The sequence below is a fragment of the Neolamprologus multifasciatus genome, chromosome 18 (genome assembly GCF_963576455.1).
Source record: "Neolamprologus multifasciatus chromosome 18, fNeoMul1.2, whole genome shotgun sequence".
NCBI lineage: Eukaryota > Metazoa > Chordata > Actinopteri > Cichliformes > Cichlidae > Neolamprologus > Neolamprologus multifasciatus.
Genome location: NC_140456.1, coordinates 28,843,981 through 28,861,897, shown reverse-complemented (window position 1 = coordinate 28,861,897; position 17,917 = coordinate 28,843,981). Strand labels below are relative to the sequence as shown.

Sequence of the window (17,917 nt, the reverse complement as noted above, 5' to 3'; positions counted from 1 at the left end):
CCAGTCTCTTCAGCTCCATTCCACATGTGCCCGTGTGACAGTAGATGCACTTAGAGTAAACAGCAGGGAAAGAAGAAGCTAGTGGGACAGTAAATGACAGCCGTAGGCGGCAGGCTGATGCTCACAGTAAGCTGAAATGAGAGTAGTGCAACTAATTAGGTGAATAAGAAATATAAAATTTAAAAAATGTATTTTGGTCCTGAAGCCATTTATCGTTTTATTTATAAATAAATATAGGAGTTGTATTTATTTTATGTATGATATACTCTGTACCTGAAGTGATGGTATTATATCGCAGAACTGGAAAAATTTGGACTGATAGTTCCTTAATTGTCAATACAGTCAAAATAAACATTTCTTGAAACATGAATTGATTACATTGCTGTGGAAAGGTTTTCCACTTTCTGAAAAAACAAACAATGGATAACAATGGCAAAGAAGTTTCATCTCCTATGATACATTGTCATTTAAGGTTCTTAAGTCTAAACTAGGGACAAAACCAAAGTTGTGAATAGCCTTGATCTTCAGCCCCTCCGGTGGCACTGGAGTAAAATCAGACTTGAGTGTGTAGTGGAAATTGCTGCCTGATTTTGTATGTCAAAATTGTCAAGTAACACAATTTGTCCCAAAATCCACAAATACAAATGAAAAGCATCGTAGAAAAACAATATGATAGATGAGCAACATTGGGTAGGAAACCTTTTTCACATTCCAGTGCTTGCTTTACCCTTTTGTTTTACCTTCTTCTTAAGGACCTTTTAAGATATTTCAATAAATGAGCAACTGACTTTTATGTCTGTTCTTATTACAAAGAAAATACAAAAACAAAATGATAGAAACATGTTTTTGTCAGGTTTAAAAATAAAAAAAAAATGTTTAAAAATTAAAAAAAACAAAAAAACAAATTGTAATAAAACACTGGATTAACTCCACATAGGTCAACACATTCACCACTCAAAACATACAAAACCTCTAATAAAATTACTAGTAATAACCTGCCATGTCTGAGGCTTTTGTTCGATTCACTCATGTATAAAAACACAGGCATGTATGTGAATTTATCATGTTATTCATTGATCTTGGGGGCTATCGTGGCTCAAAGAGTTGGCAGTTCGTCTTGTAACCGGAAGGTTGCCAGTTCGAGCCCTGGCTTGGGCAGTCTCGGTCGTTGTGTCCTTTGGCAAGACACTTCACCTACCGCCTACTGGTGATGGCCAGAGGGGCCGATGGCGCAATATGGCAGCCTCGCTTCTGTCAGTCTGCCCCAGGGCAGCTGTGGCTACAACTGTAGCTGCCTCCACCAGTGTGTGAATGTGAGAGTGAATGAATAGTGGAATTGTACAGTGCTTTGAGGGCCCCGAAAAGCGCTATATAAATGCAATCCATTATTATCTTCATTATATCAGTGTATATCCAGTGCATCTGGAAAGTACTGACAGTGCTTCACCTAGATGCTTGGTCCTTGTTCCCAATTTTGTCAGAATGCAGCCTTGGAATAAATTCATTTTCACACAATACCCCATTATGACAAAGTGAAAAAAAGGTTGCTTGTAAATCTTGCAAATTTAATAATAACATTTTTTTAACATGTACATTCACAGCCTTTTTCGTTTAAGCATGTTTGGTAGCAATTATAGCGTCAAGTTTTGTTTTTTTTAAGTAAGCTTGTCGCACCTATTTTTGGGCAGTTTCTTTCATTCTTCTTTGCAGACCCTCTAAAGCGCCATCAGATTAGGTGGGGTGTGTCAGTGCACAGCCGTTTTTCAGATCTTTCCAGAGATGTACAATCAGGTTCAAGTCTGGGTCTGGGTGGGCCATTCAAGGACATTTAGAGCGGTCACGAAGCCACTGTGTGGTTATCTTGGCTGTGTGCTTGGAGTCGTTGTCCAGTTGAAAGATGAATGTGATGAATCTGAAGATTAATCAGATGTACAGAATGCTCTGGAGCAGGTTATGAAGGATGTCTTTGTGCATTGCTGCGTTCATCATTTCCTTGACCCCGACAAGCTCCCAGGTGTCAAAAAACATCCCAACAGCATGACGTTGCCACCACCATGCTTCACTGTAGGGATGGTAGATGGTAGTGAGTCGTGCTTGGTTTCCTCCACACACAAGAGGCTTGGCATTTTTTTCATCAGACCAGAGAATTTTGTTTCTCGTGGTCTGAGAGTCCTTTGGGTGCCTTTTGACAAACTCTAGGTGGGCCGTTTGTGCCTTTTACTGAGGAGTGGCTTCTGTCTAATTGCTGGAGTGGTGCTGAAATGGGTGTCCTACTGGAAAGTTCCCCTCTCTCGACAGAGCAACACTGGAGCTCTGTCAGAGTGACCATCGGGTTCTTGGTCACCTTCCTGACTAAGCCCTTCTACCCTAATTGCTCAGATCGGCTGGGTGGCCAGCTCTAGGAAGAGACCTAGTGTTCCAAACTTTTTCCATTTACGGATTATGCATAATCACTTACTTATTAGCATCAGTCTTAACTCTTATTTACAGATATGCATTTTTCTTTCTATTGCAGCATGCAGATAACTAAAGAATATTTTTAACATAACAATGACATAATTGTAACTTCTTACTAAATTAAGTAAGAAGTAAGTAAGATGTTAATTCTAGTACTCTAGGCAGTTTTTATTGTAAGTTTCATCAAGATGGATGATCAGTGTAAAAGAGAGGCCTACAATCATCATAGTAAGATGTCAGGTTGTTTCTCCCACAAAATATATTGTAGCTTTATTGTGCTTAAACTGTCCTTTAGGCCCAAAGCTAGTGAAATGACTGAAAGCTTTTTTTTCTTCTTTTTTTTAATCTCATTATTTCATAAATATTTCAACTTAAAAAAAACAAGTAACAAGTAATTATTAGTAAGTAGTAATTATTTTGCACATCGCTATTTACGTATTGTGGAAAAAGCGCGTGAAAAAAAGCCAGTTCCGTGGACATTGTTTTATGTAATGACATACTGATGTGTTCACTTTAACGCTTCCATGATGTCATTATAATGAAGACCTGATAAAAACGGTGTAAGAAAAAAGGCTGGTCATTGAATTTCCCATCAGGCGATTGATGAGACTACCTTAAATCCGGCGTGCTAGAAAAGATGTGGGTCCTTTTTCTTTTTTTTAATACAAGATCTTTTTTTTTTCTTTATTCGTTGCAACATGGCTGTGCTCAGTCGGCGGGTTTAGCAGCCTATGCCGGCCTTTGGCTCTCCACACCGCGGCTCAGCTAGACAGCAGGCGACACTTTGTCCGCTGCAGGTTTCGGTTGACAGCCGCTGCGGTCATGGACGTATTCACAGAGGAGTAGTGTTCGGAGAGAGGAAGACAGCAGGGAGGGAAGAGAAGCGGTTTGTTGCGACGCAGTCGTTTTAACGGCAGTCGCAGTCTGTGTGCTGCGTGTGGAGCGAGCACGGCGTGGTCTCAGTGGTGTGAAGTTCCCCAAGTTGATTTCAGTCGCAATGAGTGGACTTGTTCGCGTGTGCTTTCACGAGGATGGTGTGACGACGTGAGGCGTACGCTCATTCGTCAGGTACCGTGTAGCTGTAGTGCGTGTCGGATCTGGACGGGCGCACCTTGGCTAAATAAGGAGTGTGGTAACTGCGTTTAATTTCTGTTTTATTTTTCTCGGCTCAGTTCTTTAACCCTGAGGGGGACGAGAGCAGCGCATTTGATGTGGTCACCAACGTGTGATGCGGTGAAGGCGCAGTAATTTTAGCATCTTCTGGTTGCTGTTTGTGCATTACATTGGAGTGGGTCCACTTGCTGAGATTTTAACGCGTTTTTATGCTGTGTTGTGGTTCCTTGACACGTGTTTGAGAAAACGTGAATTTTTGAATTATGATTGCAGTGTAATGACATTTAAAGGACTAAAGTATTAATTTTGCATGCACTGCCCAGCTACTGGCAATATTTACAAAGGCATATCCATTTTAAATCAGTTTTAATTTAGGAATCAATTAAGTTTCTGATTTTAATCCTTTTGTTCCTATTGCTAGGAATATTTTTAATACTTTATATTTGACATGTTTTGTTTTTGTTAAACATTTACATAGTGTTTTGATTGCTTGTGTTAAGCTGTTAATTTAATATTTTTAATATCTTATGAGTGAGTTTTCTTTCTTCATACTGATGATCTTTTTTTTTCTTTTTACCTCTTTTCTTTGGTGTGTATTTATTTTTAACAATATGCAGGCAGATGAAGGAGACTACCATGGCAGATCCAGAGAAATTTCAAGAAACCAGTGAGGAGGTAAGGCACCTGGAGAATCCCAAATCATTTCAGTTCTGAAGGCTTTCATTAATTAAGTACTTTGCAGGGGAGATGCAGTTTTCAGGGATGTTCCTCGTGACTAATTTACTAGTTGTTTAAACAAGAGAGAAAGCTTAGCTATTCATCTACTTGAAAAGACAGAAAACTCTGACTATATTAAAAACTGGACACAAATTGATCGACAAATTTCAACATTGGCCCAAAAAGTATTGCATGTGTGGTTGTGGAACTATATTAACTATAGTATGAACTATAACAATATGTCCTGCACCACAGTGCAGTGTGATTACTCGTGGGTTTAGTTCCAGTTTATTCTGACACAAACAATATTTATTTATTTTTAAACAGTGCTGAGGAACAGCGATGGTTCGCTGTCTCGGCTGTCATCTGTTTACTTTCCCCCCTCGCTCGTTGCTTTCCTCCACAGAGATGGGTAGAGAGACGGAGGCATAGCTGGTGTTAGCGCTGCAGGCAACGTGAGTGGCCAGCAGTATCTTTAAAATGGCAACTGCTGTTGTATAGTAATAATATAATAATACATTTAACTGGCAGCAGTGTTTAAACGTCTAGTCAATTAGTCACAGGCATCCATAATAGTTAGATTTTTTGCACTTGTTGAATTATTCCTAGTTTTTAAACATGTTACATTTTACTGTAAGTATTTAGATTTTTGTTTTGTTTTTAAACAACAAGAAAGGGTCATTAGAAGGTTTAATGGGCCATTTTCAAACTTGGTAGTATGTTAACCTTGGGTACTGTCATAGGAACAAACAGCAAGGGTGTTTTCTCACTGTGGCTGATGTTTAAACCCCAAATGATTCCTTTGTTATAAAGGTGCTCATGCTTCTGCCATTGCCCCTATTGGTACCTGCGTACTACCTCTGGCACTACTGCTACTGCTGCACCTGTTCCACTGTCCCCAAGAATCCAGAGTTGACCACAGATAAGCCCCAAGGTCTGCACTACAGAGGGACACCCCTGGCAACAAAGTCTGCCTCATTTTCACCGATATGGCTGACAGAAACTATTAATTGGACCAGAAGTTTTAAAAGGGGGGTTGGCTAGTCAACGTTGCCCACATCTTGCAGCCTGATTTTTACCAATCTAGCCCCACACCCTTAAAGTCTACAGCGAGAGCATGAGGAAAGAAGCTTGCTCACTTAAGCCAAGTTCAAGGCTGCTGTGAACAAGTTTAAAGAAGTTTTTTTTTAATTATTATTATTGTCAAAGACATTTTTTATCTCATAACGATCAAAGAAAGTGGGCATTGTGGATTATGACCTGGAGAATGGTATGAAGGACATTTGGATTTTTTGTGTATCTGTTGGAAGGGACATCTGCTGCTTGGACACTTTTTCAGATAGCTTAAAGCAAATATCTGGACTGCAAGAGGCTGGGAATGTTTTCTCCTGAAAAAGGACTTGCCATTTGTTGCCAGAGTTTTGCTATTTTGTGACTGCTTCTTAAATACAGCAGAACTTTTAAGTCAAACTTATGGAGTTGTTGCACAGTGACTGTTGACAGCATTCATTATCTGGTCTCAATTTAAGTGGACTGATCACTCTCTTCTGCCAGTATAAAAGTCTGCCACATCTTTAAAAGGACTAACATCTGAAGATGACTACTTTGGCCAAGAACATTTCAAAGCCCAAACCCAAATGAACTATTGAGCCCAACCTACCAGCCAGCAGGATTTCAGATTTTCATCCAGCCACCATTGATTGGACCCTTGTTCCCTAAATACAGTACATGCAGTCGTGATTGGGCCATATCCAAAACAGTAAGGATCAGGTGTCAGGGAATAAGTAGATGTTTACTCAGTGCTGTATTTCATAGCTTATTTTGAATGTGTTTAATATTAATTTATATTCTTTTTAATCACTGATGGAGAATGAGCTTTGGATTTTTAATTGTGCCTCCTGCAGTTTAACAAAAATATTTCTAAACCCCTATTTGGTGATCTTGTGTCTTAGTTTACTTATAGCTGACTAAAGTAGTTAAATATTAGTTTTGTTGAACTAGTTGGAGTTTGTCTACAAACATTTAAAAAAATAAAACATTTTAGTGCTTAAATTGAAACATTACAGTTTCCACTAGGTCCTTGTTTTTTTTTTGTTTTTTTTGTTTGTTTTTTTTGGGGGGGGGGGCTTGTTTTGTTTTGTTTTTTTGAGAAAGTTCAAGTTTGAGAAGTTCAATCTTTAAAAGTAAGCAATGTTTTCAAAAATCTACAGGTGTAGAGCTTAAAAAGTTAGCAGAACACAACATAAACAAACGCAACATAGCTTGCCATCAATAAACAACGAGTTTTAAGGCGAGGTTGTTTTCAGTTCTCTTTACCCGCTTCTTGTTTTTATTCCACATTTTCTCCAACTTGACCATTTGTCTCATTCCATGGTGTCGGCGTCTCACCTCTCCCATGTATGTCGGGTTGTTTCTGTCTTCTTGTGTTTCAGAAATCAAAGGCCTTCTCAGCTCGTAAGATCTCTCTTAGCAGTGAGTACAACCTTTCACCTTGTTCCATTCTTTACTAACATTTGATTATTCATGTTGATATTGTGGCTTTTTCTCTTCATATTTGTATTAATCTATTTTACAAATATTTTTGATACGGGAGGTGCAGCATTGATACGCTAAGGTTTGAGAACACAGCAGCGTTAAAAAATTCTTAAATTTGGTTATTCAACAGAATATATAATTCAGTAATCATTCAAAAGACCATTGTCTGTATATATATCCGGTTGATGTGTTGCATAAACGTCGAGCATTGTATTGATTCCATTACTTCCCAGGCAGTAAATCATCCCCGGGCACCAGCAGTGCAGAGGGTGAACAGGAGTCTGGGACAGTGGCTGGTCGCAAGAGGAGGTGGGGCTCCAGCACAGCTGTCACTGCCAAGAAACCTTCCATCAGCATCACCACTGACTCACTCAAGGTATTTGCAGCAAAGCATAATTTGTTTTACATTGTAGTTAACAGTAATTCTCACATATGCATTGTAAACACTGTCTCGTAGAAAGCTTAACCATGTTGTTTCCTCACGCTTTGCCTGTAGTCTTTGATCCCAGACATCAGGCCATGTCTAGGACAGGAAGCAGTAGTTGACTTGCATCCAGAGGAAGCTGTCCTCTCTGGGGCTGATGATGAAGACAGGGAGCGCTCTGATCAGGACCTTCAGATTAGACGCACAGTTACACAGGTTACTGCTGTTAGTGTTTAACTACTGATTAACCTGACGCTAGTATCTTCACTTTCATTATGTGTAAAGTGCTCTTTAAGATTGTTTGAGGTTATCTCTCAGTTGATGATTGCTTTGTGTGATATCTTGTATTTAAGGTGGTGCATTCAGAAAGCCAGGAGAATGGGCAAAGAGAAGCAAAGAGGAGCAGACAAGAGGAGGCAGAGGAAGATGATCTACAGGTAGACCAAGAAAGGACAAAGGCTCATGAAGAGCAGATGGATACCTCTATTCCTGTAGCTGTTGAAACTCATTCACCAACACATACCAGCCATGATGTAGAAATCAACACTGGTAAGATATCCACTGTAAGATGGCTTCTCTGCAGAAATAAATTCATCAGAATTAATTAATGTATTCCTGAAATCTAATTTTCATATTACCTTATGTTTAAGAAAGCCAAATGGGTGCATAACAGAAAGGCTGACAGAAAGACTTGAATGATTCTTTATATGGTTTCAAACAACTCTTTTCAGTCGGTGCTGATTTCTGGCATGCCATCTTGGGTGTAGCAATTCAAATAGTTTAATTATTTGACACTCAAACATGCAGACCTCTTGCCTCGGTAAAGGAAATATGTTCTATTATAAGAACTACAAAGACAGTGATGTAATGGAGACACTTTGCTCACTGTTTTTCATTCTAGTGACCCCCAGCGACACCCTCATCCGTCGCTCCATCAGCCAGCAGAAAACAAGTGTTTCCATCACAATTGATGACCCTGTTCGCACGGCTAAGCAGCCCTCGCCACCTCGCGGAAAAGTCTCCACTATTGTTCACATCTGCAACCTGGTGAGAGAATAGGACCCATGAACAAACCCATGTTGGGCTCAAATTTCTAAAATATGAGCTATAAGACATGGATGTTTTTTTTCTTTTTTTCTTTTGGGGTTGATTTTAGATTTTTATTTTTTTTATTTTTTGTTGAGGTATAAAACTTGCACAATATATTTTCTTCTACTGTCATAGACCCAATTAATTTATAATAAATCAAAACAATTAAGTTAAAAAAATAATTGTATGGAAAGGTTTAATTTTTTCCTCTTGTAATCTTGCTGACTTCTTATTGCATGTGTTTTTTATTTAATTGTTCCACTGTGTTTATCTTGTTTGCAGTGTGTAAATTGTTAGTAGTTGCACTTTATTCATGTTGTAATGGAGTCTGTGACACTGTTCAGGTGAGGCCATTCACTCTGGGACAGCTTAAGGAACTGCTCAGCAGAACTGGCAGTCTGGTGGAGGAGGGCTTCTGGATTGACAAAATCAAGTCCCACTGCTATGTCACTGTAAGTTATTAAAAGCATTGAGTTATATATCTGCAGCTGAGACTGCTTTTAGACATTGGAAGAATTTTCTCTCTCTCATGGGTCCCCCCACTATACTTTCCGTGTCTAGTATTCAAGTGCAGAGGAGGCAGTCGCCACACGAGCAGCTCTTCATGGCGTGAAATGGCCACAGAGCAACCCAAAAGTTCTCACTGTTGACTTCTGCCAGCAGGATGAAGTAAGAATATTTTTGTTTTGAGTTTTTTTTTTTTCCTTCCATAAGTGTTAAATGTTTGGCTATCTGTAATCTGAACATGTCTCTGCCCTGTAGTTGGACTTCCACAAAGGTTTGGGTGCAGGTGACAAACCTGGAGCAGAGGAACATGGTCCTGGCTCCGGCCGTGGTCGAACATCGGGCCTGCCCTCTCTCCTTCCTGAGCGAGATCAGTGGGCTGAACGGGAACGCGAAATGGAACGCAGGGAGCGAGCTCGAGCAGAGCGGGAGTGGGATCGCGACAAGGTTAGAGAGTTTGGAAAACACGGAGAAGAGAAGGAGGGAGGTCCTCGAAGGTCGCGATCAAGAGAGAGGCGACGCAAGGAGAGGGGAAAGAGCAAGGAGAAGAAAGGTAAGACATGGATTTAGACTCAGTGTATCGGGTCCGCTGCCAGAGGCCTGTTCTCTTGTCTAATGTTGTGTGTATTCTCTGTCAGAGAAAATAGCCGAGGATCCCCCTGCAAAGCTGCTTGATGACTTGTTCCGCAAGACTAAAGCTGCTCCTTGCATATACTGGCTTCCACTTACAGATGAACAGGTGACGAAACAAACCACTTCATACCTTTTGGGGGTTTTGGGTTTTTTTTTAAAGTATTTTTTTTTACATTTTCATTGTAGTTTGCTCAGCGGGAAGCTGCCAGAGCAGAACGGGCAAAAGAACGTGAGAAACGGCGAAAGGAGCAAGAAGAGGAGGAGAAAAAAAGGGAAGAGGAGCGCAAGGAGAGGGTGAAAGCCGGAGGAGGCACAACAGAACGCAGTGAGGGTGAGAAAGATAAGGACAGAGAGAGAGACAGAGGTCGAGATAGAGACAGGGAGAGGGAGAGAGAGAGGGAAAGGGAGAGGGAGAACGACAAACGCAGGGATGGCTACCGTAGGCCCGGGGGCAGCGGGGCGGGCGGAGGCCGACGCTCACGCAGCCGCAGCGAACCACGAGAAAGGCGGCGCTAATAGCCAATCAACTGATGGAACTGTCCTAGAGACCGCCCCCCTCCATTTGCCTTTCACTACATGTACTTTGTTACAACTAAGACCCAACAGAGGACCAACCGATGTCGCTACCATCTCTCAAATTGTCATCTTTTTTTATTTTAAAGCACATTTACACCTACACACATTTATGCTTTAAGGGGACCATGATCTTTTATTTGCAGTGTTTCTCAGAGCGCTGTTTGTGGCGTTACTGTCAAGGTTTGATATTTTTCTTTCTACATTTGCCTCTTTTTCTTCAGTTTTTGTCTTTACAGCATAGCTGTTTGACTCACTGGGTAATTTCGATTATTTAGCCCAACGTGCCCCATAGTGTGGGTGCCAATTATGATTTGCAGTCACTTGTTGTCACCTCTGTGTTTAACAATTTGGATGAGGAATCCTTTTGTTGCTGCATGTAGTACAAGGCTCCTCCTGCCAGTCCTGCCTAAAGAGAAGACTCGGTCCTCTGCAGAGAGGACTGCATAAATCAGACAATACTGAAATAGGTGTGATGGGCTTTTTGTACAGACTTAAGATTACTTCAAATCAAGTCTTTAAATGAGGCAGCTCTGGGGTATTTTTAAACAAGCGTGGAATAACTACTAAGGCAATGCAGTGTTCCTCTGTCTCTGTTAAGAGATGAGTTTATTCTCTGTGGGAGAGAATCTGTCTGTCACAGCTGACACAGATTATGTTTATGTCCTTATTGATTCTCCTCTTCTCCCTTTCCTCCTCTTCCTCCAGTACTCTGACCCCGTAGAGTCAGTACAGGCCTGAGAGGGGAGGTTGCATTATGAGTTTTCTCACCAATGGTTTAATTTTTTTTTATCTTTATCATTTTAGTACAAAGATTTGTTTTTTTGTTTTTGTTTTTTTAATTTCTTCTTGAGTACGCCTATCAGTGGTGAATGTACAAATAATAAAAATTGAAGTTTGAAATGACTGTGACGTTTCTTTCCGTTCTCCATGCTGATTGAGTTTGAAGTCAATTTTGTTTCTCTGTGATAACAGTTAAAAGTACTGTAGAGATGCAATACTAGGAATATGTGACTTCAGCAGTTATCCTTGGAATCCACAAGGTGTCAGTCACACCATGCTGTGGCTCAACTCGTGTATCACTTTGGAAATGAGAATGATTTAATGCTATTGGGTTACTCCGATTATTAACTTTTACCTGCTTTCTTAGTTGTTACAGTTTACCTACTTTACTAGCTGTCTTTGTGTCGCCCTGACTTTCTTTCTGTCTTTATTGTAAATGTGTCCACATTTCCCCTCTTCAGTTGCTTTGTGCCATCTCTCTGGTCTTGACGTTTATCCTGCAGAGCTCAGCACTGCTCCTATGTAATTACAGCCTTATGGTCGCTGAGCATAACATTTTTTTGCCCTGATACAACTCAGTGTGGCTGGACTCTGCGAGGACCAGTAAATCGCTTGAGCTGGCATCTCTGGCAGACCAAGAGCAAAGTTCTAACTGGGGCAGCAAAGCTGGATTGACAAAGAGTTTTATCTATAATGATGACATTTCACTTTTCAAATTCCACCCTCTCTCACACAAGAAAGCTCATAAACATCAAACAGTTCAGTATATAGTAGTTTATATTTAAGTATAATGACATTTTATTTACGTGGCACTTGCATAGTCTTACTGATCACTCAAAGCACTTATGACTGCAGGTTGGATATTTAACCATCCATTCACACAGCAACTTCTAAACCATTTACAGATCATCCTTGTCCAATTTGGAATCTCCACTTAATCTAACATGCATGTGTTTGGACTGTGGGAGGACCCCCACACAGACACAGGGTGAACATGCAAACTCCACACAGAATGGCCTCAGCTGGGCTTCAAACTAGGAGCTTCACATCACCATACCAGCTCAGGGGCGGGTCTGCAGTACTGGCCAAAATATTTAAAAAAAATCATGTCAGCCTTTTGAACACTGGATTAAATAACATACTGTATTTTTCGCACTATAAGGTGAACTTAAATCCTTTAATTTTCTAAAAAGAATAATCGACAGTGCTTTTTTAATCCGGTGGCCATATGTATGAATTCTGGTTGTGATTACTGACCTCGAACCAATTTTGTGTGGTACACTCAAAAATCTGTCAAAAAATGTTTTAGTACGACTTTGGTAAGCAATTATAGCTTGATAGATTGTCGGAGCATTAGGCTACCGTAGTCAGGAGCCTCGCGGAGTGATCTGGGCAGTGTTGCCAACTTAGCGACTTTGTCGCTATATTTAGCGAGTTTTCAGACCCCCTTAGCTACCAGCGACAAATCTGGCGACTTTTTCTGGTGTTATTGGAGACTTATTTATGGCGACTTTTTGACGTGAAAGCGCGTATTGCTTTTACTCTCATCAAGCAGCGGGTGCTGCCATGGGCACCTCGCCCATTCCAAAGCGCTCACGGGCAGAGCGCTATCAGGGCAGAAGATGTTCACACCTATGCGTCCAAACAGCAAATGAATCGCGCATGAGCGAAGCCGCTGCTCCCGCACTGACTGTAAAGCAGTCAGTTCTTTTACTCTTATGTTGTTTTGTAGATCACAAGGTTAAACACACATAAACACACACACAAAGTAATTCCACCAGAGTGCCTATTTCGGGTCACTTTTGCCGGTCCAAGGCCGGGTAAAGGAGCAGGGTTGGAATTGTGACATTAAAAAAAAACAATAATTGCTAAAAGAAATTTAATTTGTAGTTCTAAATAAACTCTAAATGCATTTAGGACGTTTTTTTACTCACTTTATGTCTCTTCCACGATGTTATTTCTCTCCAAGGTAGGTAGGTTACAATTACATTAGCGCAGACCTTCCTAAAGTGTGGGGCCCGCCCCCTAGGGGGGGCGCAGAGCCATTGCAGGGGGGGCGCAGTATGAGGGGGGCAAAACGCTTGGACACAGCTAGCACGGGCGGCCACAGAACCGCAAAGCAGGAGATGAAGCATAGCTGAATATGTTTCCAAACCAACTTCATTTTAAGTCAAAGACTAGAAAATATGGTGAAGCATATCTTCCCTTTGGTTTCACCTGCACAAGTTGGTCTTTCCTTCCTCAGGAGCATGCGCTGGACTTTTCAAATCACGGACAAACAGTATCCCACATTCTTGATTTTTAGTTCACAAACACTTGTTGTAATGGCTAACTACTCCTGACATTTTGGAGATGTTAGCTCTTTATACTAACATATACAGTAAAGTTACAGCAGGATACAAATAATATCAGGCTGATCCTGCCACGATTTGTTCCCCCTGTCTAAATCATGGACAAACAGTATCCCACAGCTGTTTATGTTTTTAAACCCATTTTGCAGAGGGATTGAAAAATGTATTGATAGCAATGTTGAATATTATTACACAGGGGAAAAAAAAAAACAACTACATGTAAATAGCCTCTGCCTTTCTAAATAGAGGGACAGTAACTGCGTGTGTATATGTAAGCGTGTAAAAACTGAAGATAGTCAGATTAACAGTAACAGTATCTGCCATTCTACAATTCCTCTCACGTAAGCAATAACATGGCGCGCAGCCTGACGTGAAAAAAGGCACATACCTTTGACATTGTGTGACGAACTCTGTATTCCTCATCCACACATAAACGCAAAAAAAGAGTTTTAAAAAATCTCAGTTTTCGGTGATTCGAAATGCTGTTTATGTGTGGACGAAACAGCTGCGTTTTCAAAAAGGTGTTTCCATGTAGGTGTGGACTTAGCATAAAAGAGTTAGTAGTTTATTTTATTACTACCTGTCATTTATTGCAGATTACTTGTATTTGCTTAATTGTTTACTAAATGTTTGAGGTGTGAAATAAACCGCAAACGAGCAAAATATGGGTGTGTGTGGTTGGAGAATGTGTTTGTGCATGTCCGTGCGCAAACATTTTTCCTGTAAAACAAAGGGGGGCCCAGCAAAAAAAGTTTGGGAACCAATGCATTAGCGTGACAAATTATGCAAATTAGGCTACAACGTCATTAAGCGACTTTTAAGACAACCAATAGCGATTTTCCTTACTGAGCCGTTGGCAATGGCAACACTGGATCTGGGTCCAAAACTCCGTCTGATTCAGGTCCCAAAGTCAAACGAGCACTGCGGTCTCACTGAGCGTTAAAAACTGTCTAAATTCTGTCATCTTTAATAAAATGATCAGCGTTGCTCCTTTACCAGGTGTAACAATTAAGTTTAACATCCAGGCATCTATGAAAACAGAATCTATTATATTTAACGGAGTTAGAAGTTAGCAGGAAGTTAGCTCGCTAGTTTACACCTAAACATGATATACCATGTTCTGACCGAGAGATTTCTGAAAAAATTAAAACGTACAGCTCTGCTATCACTTCCAACATAAATGAAGACATAAAACTAAACAGCAGTTACTTTTCTGGGGTTACTGAAGTTGGACTAGCTGGTATATAATGATGTGCTACGTGATCGCTAGCGACACAGCTATGTTAGCATAACATAAACAGTGCAACTGGAGGATGAATATTAACTTTTTTCCACTCGATAAAAGTTAATGTGAGGGTTCCCGATGGTTAGGGACAAATACAATCGCATGGCAGGATGCTGTAAACGGACCAAAGGTCAGTCAGGAGAACAACTGAGATAATCCATGCACAATGCAACGCTAGTCATCAATATACTAGTGATGGGTCGTTCGCGAACGAAATGGCTCTTAGAGCCGACTCTTTGAAGTGAACGACGGGAGCCGGCTCCTTATCGCGAGCCGTCACGTGGGTTTTTTCTCTCTCTCTCTCTCTCGCACTTTTTTTCGCTTCACTCCGCACGCGAGCCTTGTGCTTTACGCTGGGCAGAGGGGGGAGGGGCGGTAGTTACTATGTAGCACAGGAACAGAGCGGGAGGCAGAGAGAGAGAAAGAGAGCCAGGGACAACAACGTCACATTAGAAAGGTAAAGTAATCATCCACAACTATTTTCGGTTGCAGATGATAAAGGATGTAGAAAGTTTATTCATGCAGGCCCATATGACAGAGAATATGCATCTTCTTTTTGTTTTCATATTTTAATTTATATTTAATTGTGTTGTGGTTTGCTGTGTTTTGTGTTGTTTCATTTTAAATTTGTTTAAAAGGAAAAAGCTGAAAATTTAAATAGTTAAAAGTTGAAATGTGAATAGTTGGTTTTTGTATTATATGATTTATTTATTACATTTTATGTGGAGTGAATAAATAAAAGTATATTTACGGTGGCCCCTACAGACAAAGCACATACAAACTTCAAATTACGTACAAACTCCGAAGCACGTAAAAACACGTAAAAACTCCGAAGCACGTAAAAACTCCGAAGCACGTAAAAACTCCAAATCACGTAAAAACTCAAAAGCACGTAAAAATTCAAAACACGTACAAAAGACAACAGAAGTGCTCCAGGATAGTGTTGAGCTTTTGTTACCTAGTGGCTACACAAGCCAGCAAGTACCAACGACCGGATTTGGTGTGTGGTAATAACAGGTAAATGAACATTTGTTTTAAATTATTTGAATATATATGAGTGCCTGTGTATAAATACACAAACAATACACACATGCTTTCAATTGTGTAATTTAAGTGATCTAGTAGCTCTGCTTTGGAAGTTCAGTTCATGCTAGAAATGTGTTTTGGAGTTTGTAGTGCTTTGTCTCTAGGGGCCACCGCATATATTTATTATAAACATATATAAATAAACCCACTTTGTTTTACGTTAGTAATTCCTTTTGTGCATAATTTTATATTATTGTTAATAATAAATTAATTAAAGCAACAAAACAACCTGAAGAGCCGGTTCGGAGCCGAAAGAGCCGGCTCTTTTTAGTGAGCCGAACCGAAAGAGCCGGATCTCTAAAAAGAGCCGGAAATCCCATCACTACAATATACTGCAACAACATGGGAATAGAGTCGCTGCCAGTTCAGCGTTAATGAATCAGTGGTACGCAAGTGGCGGAAGCAAGAAGAATGAGCTGAGTAAAGTTTGACTTATCTGACTGTTTGGTTTCGCTTAATGTGCCTTATAATCCGAAAAATACACTACCTGTAAACTGTGTGGAGACATTTATTTTAAGTCTACAGTTTACATTCACTCTTGTACTGTTGATAGAAAATACTGATTGATTAAACACACTTTAATATTACCTCTCCACTGAAATCTTATACAGTAACCAGTGTATGGATCTGTCCAGAAAACTGGCATCACCAAACTGAGCTGAACATCTTTACTTCATCCACAACCAGTCTGCTGGAATGGAGTACTATACCCTAAAAAAACAACCCTCTTTTACTGCCATTTTTAGGCCATCAGCAGCTAAGCCACTGAATGTTGCTTTAACCTAAGTTGAACAGCGATCTCTGAGTTTAAGTCATGGCTTCATAACTTTAGCCAGCAGATCTGAAGTGAAGTGGCTGGACTGTGCAGTGTCCACATATGTAGAGATGACTCAAAACAATGTTTCTACAGCTGTGGGTCTTTTGCAAAGCTGCTAACAGCAGCTGGAGGACCACAGTAGAGGTCGGGTCACTGGTAAAACCCTGTCAGCTGAGCGAGTCCGCTCTTACCGTTGTTTAACTGGCAGTAAGAACAATATGTTTTCGCTCTGTAAGCAGTCCCCCTGACTGCCCTTCTCCTCCCCTCGTCACTGTAACCACATAAGGTATTCGTATCCACCGCTGTTAGGATCTTGGCACAAAGAAATGCCAGGCTCCCCTTTCAAAGGCAATGTCTGATGTGGCCTTTCTGATCTCTGCGTGATTCACTGACTCTCCTCAAAGAGCATTTCTTGCTTTTTTATCCCGTTCCCCTGGTTTCCTCATCCTTACTGTCTTTTGCACATGCGTACTTGCTGATGGCAGTTTCCTTGTATTCTTTATTGACAGGAAGCTGACCCCGGCCACCTCATATCATGCGAGAAGAGGTTTGTGAGAGTTTTAACACTCCTTGAAGTACAAAATTCCCTCAGTATAGATCCACACAACCCTTCCCCCTCCTCTTCAAGTCCTTGCCTCCTTTCAGCCCCCTCCTCTTCTGTACGATGACATGTACTGTATATGCTTATGGAAACCAGATGTGGCCTGTTGTGATGGAGGAGGCAGTGAGTTAGAGAAAAACTAAGCATGAGTTTGTATGCTAGTTCATTAGCACGCTGCAGGAGATGTGGGAGACTGAAGAAGAATAAGGAGTTGCGGTTGTTTTGCTGCTTCACTTTGGTGATTTAAAGAGCTCAGATAGCAAATGTATGCACATTTGTGTGTCATGGGAAAGTGTGTGTGTGGGGGGGGGGGGGGGGGGGGGGGTCCTTGTGGCTATAGCTGGGTCGGGGCGAGGGTAGTCTGGTTTTGTAGAGCCTGAATCAGCACCTTCTATGATGTAGGTGTTTTCCTGCAGTGCTTGGGAAAACCACGCCACATGAGAATAAGAAGTGCATTAAAATGTTGATTATTCAACTTCCTTTTTTTCACTCATACAGCACCTCACTCTGACATAAAAAAAAAAGAAAGTCCGGAGCGACTTGAACCACCCATTTCAAAGTGCAGATGTTGTGATACGTGTAATACAAACAGGCGTGTTGAAGCACCGATGGGCCAGAGTCTGGCAAAACTGCACGATCAAGTAAACGAAGATCGTTAAAGCGAATGCCTGACGCAACGCCAAAATATGTTTAAAGGGAAGTTTTTTCCATGCATAGCTCCATGTGTAGCTAAATGGAATATTAATATGGAGTTGATGGGAATGGGAAAAAAAGAAGCATAAGGTATTAATCTCTCTTCCCATGGCAGTGTACGCCACAAATAAACTGTGTGCACGACTGCTTGGGAATACTGCAGAGTGCCTTATTTAAAGGTCAACATATTTTGTGTGATAAAACTATACAAGAAAGCAACTGAATGGAAAGCAAAGATAACAGCACCAATGGACCT

General features: G+C 40.7%; 1 protein-coding gene across 1 annotated transcript in view; it reads left to right on the top strand.

Annotated features, from left to right (window-relative positions):
• Positions 1-9,988, top strand: part of LOC146498311 (uncharacterized) — a 48,969-nt gene extending 38,981 nt beyond the window's left edge. The window contains exons 83-93 of the mRNA XM_085140504.1: positions 4,188-4,245; positions 6,720-6,759; positions 7,056-7,198; positions 7,319-7,462; positions 7,600-7,795; positions 8,148-8,293; positions 8,680-8,787; positions 8,897-9,004; positions 9,098-9,392; positions 9,478-9,578; positions 9,659-9,988. Of these exons, the coding sequence (XP_084996630.1) occupies positions 4,188-4,245; positions 6,720-6,759; positions 7,056-7,198; positions 7,319-7,462; positions 7,600-7,795; positions 8,148-8,293; positions 8,680-8,787; positions 8,897-9,004; positions 9,098-9,392; positions 9,478-9,578; positions 9,659-9,988 (1,669 nt within the window). The remainder of the gene's footprint in view (positions 1-4,187; positions 4,246-6,719; positions 6,760-7,055; positions 7,199-7,318; positions 7,463-7,599; positions 7,796-8,147; positions 8,294-8,679; positions 8,788-8,896; positions 9,005-9,097; positions 9,393-9,477; positions 9,579-9,658) is intronic.
• The last annotated feature ends 7,929 nt before the right edge of the window (positions 9,989-17,917 follow it).